General features: G+C 36.4%; 1 protein-coding gene across 2 annotated transcripts; it reads right to left on the bottom strand.

Moving 5' to 3' along the window:
• Window positions 1-783: 783 nt before the first annotated feature.
• On the bottom strand, window positions 784-5,234 carry LOC131845815 (proteasomal ubiquitin receptor ADRM1-A). 2 transcript variants are annotated; one of them, XM_059194939.1, is made up of 6 exons: window positions 5,024-5,234; window positions 4,545-4,875; window positions 4,063-4,277; window positions 3,313-3,590; window positions 2,018-2,328; window positions 784-1,731 (listed from the first exon to the last, which is right to left on the bottom strand). In XM_059194939.1, exons 2-6 carry the CDS (start codon window positions 4,872-4,874, stop codon window positions 1,477-1,479), a joined length of 1,389 nt encoding a protein of 462 aa, XP_059050922.1. In that variant the 5' UTR covers window position 4,875; window positions 5,024-5,234; the 3' UTR covers window positions 784-1,476. The 2 variants fall into 2 exon arrangements, with proteins under 2 accessions (XP_059050922.1, XP_059050921.1); XM_059194938.1 differs by having other exon boundaries at window positions 787-1,731; window positions 4,545-4,878.
• Window positions 5,235-7,042: the final 1,808 nt, after the last annotated feature.

Raw genomic sequence — 7,042 nt, forward strand, 5'->3', positions numbered from 1 at the left:
CCTCGTTCTCTGGATGAACAATTGTTTTAGAGGATCGAAAAACAATTACTGCAGTACAGTAACAATTGTTTGCCACGTGTTTTGGAAAAAGTGCGTGAGAAACGACCTCGCAGTAGGGTCCTCCATCACCAGGCAGGCAAACGAGCGATTATTTGGCGACCTCAGACGTAGAACTACTGGGTCATCCGCCTTATAGCCCCGACCTCACACCTAGCGATTTTTATTTATTCCCGAAAATAAAAGAATAACTCCTACGTTTCAGAAGGCCGTCAAAGAGATTCCTAAGGACAAGTGGGTAAAGTGCTTTTCTCAGTGGTTCTATCGGATGCAGATGTATTGACGTGAATGGACACTATTTTGAAAAGATATAATGTTTATTACATCTTTTCAAAATAGTGTCCAGTGTAATGGTTGTTTACTCATCCATCCACACTCAAATCACAAAACAAATGTCTAACTGTGACGACTTATGGCCAGCTCGTTTTCTACTCTACATTTAATCAACACTAAAATAGTATGTAGTTCATTTGACAATTCGTCCTTTCTTGCTATTGACTTTCATATTTCGAGAAGTTTCAGGAAAAAGAACGATGATTCTAAATATTTAGGAAATCTTAACAACGATTTATTGAAAACCCTTTTTAAACATATTTCAAACTCGAAATTTTATGCATATTTATAGATATGTAGCATTTCTTAGATATAATATTTTTTTTTCAATAACATTCTGCGCTACACCTACTGTTAGGAGTTTGTTAAAAGGAACATAGTCGGCCTATTACTGCTAACAATACACCATGTCAAGTACTCCTCCGATCCCCGAATACCTTGTGAACTCACTACGACGCACTAATTGACCTGGCCGACTTATCCTGCCGCCCTACACTAGAGGCAGATTTGGACATTGTAAAAAGTGAACTGCGTGAGTACCTTAATAACCCCCACAGCTTGATTTGTAAGACGTTTCAGTTGTAGCCTGAGAGAAATAGGCAGATATTACAGAATACGGATGATATTTTGACACTGATAATATAGTGGTAGGTATGTAATTCTTTGTAATTGTACAGGTTGTTTAACATTATACCAATAGTTTCCAAAAACTTAGCTAGCTTTAAACCAATAAAGAGTCTTAAGATATCTCCCGTCTCATACCAAAATGTCTGTGCCAAATTTATTTTTTTTAATCACAATTGAAAGTGAACCTTAATACGTTTAACAAAATATCAGAATAATATACACAAAAACCAATTTATTGATAGAGTATTTTAAAACAATGCAAATTTAAACACTCTTAATTAAACATTCCTACCGACTACAAATCAATTTATTAATAGTCATGGGAATTAAAAGTAAGATTTTTTTAAACACTATTTTTTAAGCAGTTATTGCTAACAAAGAAAAGTATATATTCAACTTTTGTGAATACAGAATAAATTTATGTATATAACATAAAGTATAATAAGAACAATCAATCAATTAATCTAGAGACATTCCAGAATCCCCGTCCTTTTTATTATTTTTATCATCTTTGGATTTGTCATCCTTCTTCTTGTCATTTCCTTCATTAGACTTGCTGTTGTCTGAAGCATTGGATGTATTTTCAAGAGCTTTGAAAAACGCTTGCATGTCGCCGGTATGTGCAGCAGATACTACTTCAGGGGAAAGACCAAATTGGGATATCACGGGCGCCATTTGACCGGAAGTCAGCGCCGACGAAAACTGGTTTGCCGCCTGAAATAAAGATTATTTTAAAAATATTTTAATGGATAACATGAAATAGGATACTCTACCATAATCCCAGTCACCGGCTACCACATATGAATAGTACAGGGACTGCGTTCGAAACACTTCCATGTTATACTTATTAATCATGCAAAATAGAAGCCAATATTAGGTACATGGCACGTTTACGATCACGTACAAGGTGAAACCATCCCAAATTTCCAAACAACGGGAGAGCGAAAGGCGGAATACAAGCGCGACCAGAGAAGCGGGTGCGCAATACGTGAAGGTTCACCTGAGCGAATTGCGGTGAGAGCAGGGTGGTCCTTACATCGTCCTGGGTGCCTTCGGGCGGCGCGGGCGGCAGGTGCGGCGCGAGGCGCTGCGCGCTGGCCGGAGCCGCGGCCGCCGCCACCGCCTCGGGCGTGGCCAGCGCCGCGCCCAGGTCCACGCGCGGAGCCCCCGCCGGCCCCGCCGCCCCCGAGGGCCCCGCCGCGCCCGCAGCCCCCGCCGCGCCCGCAGCTCCCGCGCCGCTCTCGCCTTCTGGCGGCGCGTTCCCGAGCCCCGAGAAGTAGCGTTGCAAATCCGATAAGAATATTTGGCCACCTAAATATATATTTTCTGATTTCAGGCGACGAATAATATACTTTTTTTTATTATGGAATATACGTTTTAATGTTTATTTTTTAATATAAATACCATGAATAGTATATATCAGTGATTACTGGGAAATGTATTATTATATATAAATAACAAGTTCAGGAAAAAATAACACTTAAAAAGTATTTTATAAACCTCTTATTAATTAAATCTGAGGCATGTAACAAAGGTAGTATATGAATTTGGAATTTCGGTATAAAAGAAGTGCTGAAAATGCAAAACGAAAGATACAAGTTTAAAAATATTGATGCTTACTTTTAAATTTTATTTTTTTAAAGTAAAATATAAATATATAAATAAAAAAAGCCAGTCCCCAAGTACGGCACCTCTTTATTATTTTTATTTATTTATACTTTTATTTCATCAATCAAGGTCATTACATCATACATCTAGTTTTTTTTTTTATCTCAGAGACTAAACCGATAGTAGTAAATGTCAATTTTTCAAATAATATTATCAGCTATAGTGAGGCAATGCTGTACCTGCAAAACCAATTTATTGAACCATATTTTTTTTATTTTAGACTAGCTGTACCCGCGGCTTTGTCCCTGTGGAATTTAACTTTATTTTTCTAAAATAAGTCTCAGAAAAGGCAATGGTTTTTTTTTTGTAGGTATTATGGATTAAAACACGTTTATATTTTAGAATCATGTTTTTTAATATGAATGCTTGTATTGAGGAGGATTTGCCATTGCCTTTTCTGCTAAGTTACTCCTTATTACATCAGATACCTACAAAAAAACTCATTGCCTTTTCTGAGGACTAAGATGTCATGGTTCTGTACCTTGTAATTTGACTGCTACATCCTATACATCATATTGAATCAAAGTCTCAAAATCATTCTGAAATTGTTGAGACAGAGATATCCAGGACTTTTTACAAAGTCTATCTTGGCAAAATAAGTGTAATGAGTAATGTTGATGTACTGACTTGGTGGCTGACCAGCGGTGGCAGTGTTGGGCGGTGTAGCAGTGGGTGCGGGTGCATCACGAGCGCGAAGCGGTGCAGGCGTGCGCGCGCTTGCCTCCGTAGTACGCGTGCTCGCTTCCGTAGTACGCGTGGTTGCTTCCGTGGAGCGCGTGCTCGATTCCGTAGAGCGCGTGTTAGCGTCCGTAGAGCGCGGAGCGCTACCACCGCGTGAGCTGCCGCCGCTGCCCGCCGATGGTCGGGTGCTCGTGTTGCCGCTACCACTGTTGCCACTGTTGTTGCTATAATTGCACAGTACATATAGAATATACACACATACCCGATCAATACGAATTATTGCATCCTACGAAGAATTGAACCTTGATAAAATTTCCCATACTAAATCTATTATAATATATTGTAATTGTACTGTGTCTCAACCTCTATACAGGGTGCCACACAAACTAAATAATATTTTAGTCACTAGCGAAAATTTTGTCTACAAATATGATAAGCAAATCATGTGCATCAGGTGAATGCCATCAGACAATTTTTATATAAAATTGCCATCATGAGTGGCAACTAAAACAATCTTTAATTTATACTAATGTAGCTTATGCTATGTATAAGGGATCTTTTATTTATTAACTTTATATATGTCTGATTATGTATTATGTAGATTGTATGTATGTTTGCTGCCGTATGTTTGCTGTGAGATTAGTATGCATGTTTACTGCAGCCAAAGTAATAAATATATTACACAGAAACACTTACCCTACTGTTCCTAAGAAGGAAGATAAGCTTCCAATTTGGCCGACTCCTCCAAATAGTTGCATCAACTGTTGCTGTGACATGTTATTAAAGAAATTCTGAATCTCTCCTTCCTGATTTCCACCACCACCACCACTGCGGCCACCTGATGTTGGAGGATTATTTAAAGCCTCATTAATGCGACGGCAGTATTCATCATCTTTGTCTGTTTTAGGCTCCTAAAAGTTGTAACAAATAAAGCAATTATTATAATAGCTTACACATAAAATTTAATACAATTATGTTACTAGAAATAATTTTATATACATATTGAGATGTCAGCTAATTCATATTTATACATTAACCCCATCTTGCATTTCCCATATGCCATTTTCCCCATGACTGTATACTTTTAAATTCTATGTAAATTGTGAGCATGTATCTAAAACTAGTCAATACACCTTAAACTGATAATGTAAGCAAAGCATGTAAATAAAAAGATGTACCTGCAACCAAAAAAAGTATTTCTTTGAAAAAGACTTGAATTTCAACACATACACCCGACCAGTGGTACATTCATTGACTCTGACAAATTCACAATCATCAGGAAAAATTAAGAGATCGTCCTCCACTTCGCCAGTGGTACGATCTTTCCAGCAAAAATGCATCAAGGAATCTTCACCTTGATAGACATACAATAAACCCTTCCTTTTATCGGGGTGGACCATGCGACCTTTTAAGGTCATTCTACCAGCACGAAACTCAACCAAATGTTTATTTCCTCCAGAGCTGCCACCGAGCCCCGAGGTGTTACCGAACAACGCGGTAGCAGACATGCTTCTGAAAGAAAACGTAAATGAAAAATAATTACGTAGTGAAACATGTATTGTAAAATAGGAAAGATATAAATGAAATTTAGTGTAAATAATAGTAATTTTATACTTGTTTGTGTATTATCAATTAATATTATTATTTTGATACATACCTATATAGTTTTGTTCCTTGTTAATGCCGACCAAAAGACTCAAGACAATGATAATACACTTTGATTGAACGAATAAGTTTTCTTTTTTTTCCTTTGTTGTATAAAATGGCACGTAGCGGTAAAATTTTCCGTAAGGTTCAATAGAATCAATATAATAAACGCTTAGTCACTAAATGAGAGAAAAGACTTCAAGAGACACCAATCGACCATAGAGCACAAAAACTTAAATAACCACGGATAATAGTCTCCATCCATAAATAAAATTCAACGAATACTAGTTTAGTCTATGGATTTTCAATCTGATTTGGATCACAAATCTTCTTCACGATATAATCATCCACCGTTATTTATTCTTACCAAAAAAAATAACGAAAATGGGTTAAAATTCTATGATATACGGACATTAAAAAGCCAAATGTGTTTAGTTTTTTCTTCGTACTAGCTTAGTGTTTTAAGGTTGGTAACCCTAGCCATTATTTACATTTATTATGTGATTGCTTTCAGTGTAAATTAAGCTATCGATGATCTGTCTAGGTTCATAACATTTTATTTATTATATTGACAGCATTGAATACTGGGAACATAATTTATAATAGTAATTTTGTCTTTCATTTAATAAATGTTAATAACAATAATTTCTTTTATAGTTTTCACATTTTGGTGATTTTCGCCCTCAAAAACAGTTCTATCCCTCGATATACACATAGAGAAGAATACTAAAATCATAAAATGTATATAGATAAATAATAATAATATCCATAGACAGGGGGGAAGGGGATTGTTAGTAATGTAGATTGATAACCCCATTGCTAGCAATGTACCATGTCAGGTCGACCTCCACGCGGTTCCCCCTGGAAACCACCGTGTTAAATCCCTAGTGAATTTGTCACGATGGGCTAACTAACCTGACCTCATGCTCATCTTATATATCCTCCACTGGTGCCCCGCCAGCGTAAACCGTTAGCGCAGGCGGGTGCACCATTCCATTATCATCCACAAAAAAAAAATATCCATAGACAATTTAAGCAGGAGTTTTTGTTATAGATATTAGACAACTGATGGAATTACTACAAATACGTGGGTACATTTATTTTATAAATACAGAGTAAAAAGCACATTTTTGTTCCGTACTAGGAATCGAATCCGCAACCATCGAATATAAAGCGATGTGCTAAACCGCTAGAGCACCGAGGCCATTCTAGTATTTAGTAACAACATCAGTATTCTTATTTACTACTAGCTGTTCCCCCGGCTCCGTCCGTGAATTTAACTTTATTTTTCTAACATAAAAGTAGTCTAAGTTACTCCTTATTACAACAGCTACCCGCCAAAAAAAGTCCCGTCAAATTCGGTCCAGCCATTTCAGAGATTAGCAGGAACAGACAGACAAAAATTGTAAAAAATGTTATTTTGGTGTACCTACTATATTTATATTCAAATGCACGTAGTAAACAAACGATTAATCAATGTTACAAACAGACACTCCAATTCTATTTATATGTATAGATATACCTATTTAATATTTACCATATAACTTAAAAGCCAAGAACACCTACTTTAACATTATGGTTAACATTAGGTATTTTGTGAATTTTAAAAACATTTAGAACATTAATAACATAAATTAGTTAATACCGTTTTGAATAACTGACCTTAAAATCCTGAGATATTTTCTTCTAACGAGGCACTATAGGAAAAGTCTGCAACCTTTGTGAAGAAGGAATATTCTACTGACAGTAAAGAGAATAGAGTTTTATTACTCGACCTTGCAGAGTATAACACAGCTAGAAACATGGGACACGAATTGTTGATAGAACACCACAACATTCACCATATTGTGAATAGAGTTGCAATTGTGAAGTGGGAAAACATTGCTCTGAGCGACCAATCGACAGAAGAGTTGGGAATAAGTTCTTTTAATATTTGTAATAACTTTCTAGATATCTGTGAGTATCAGTGATTAAGAACGAATTGAGGAGTTATTAATGATTCAAACAATGAGTCTGTATGTGTATTGTT

This window comes from Achroia grisella, unplaced genomic scaffold (genome assembly GCF_030625045.1).
Source record: "Achroia grisella isolate CSIRO2021 unplaced genomic scaffold, CSIRO_AGI_Agris_v1 utg487, whole genome shotgun sequence".
Taxonomy (NCBI): Eukaryota; Metazoa; Arthropoda; class Insecta; order Lepidoptera; family Pyralidae; genus Achroia; species Achroia grisella.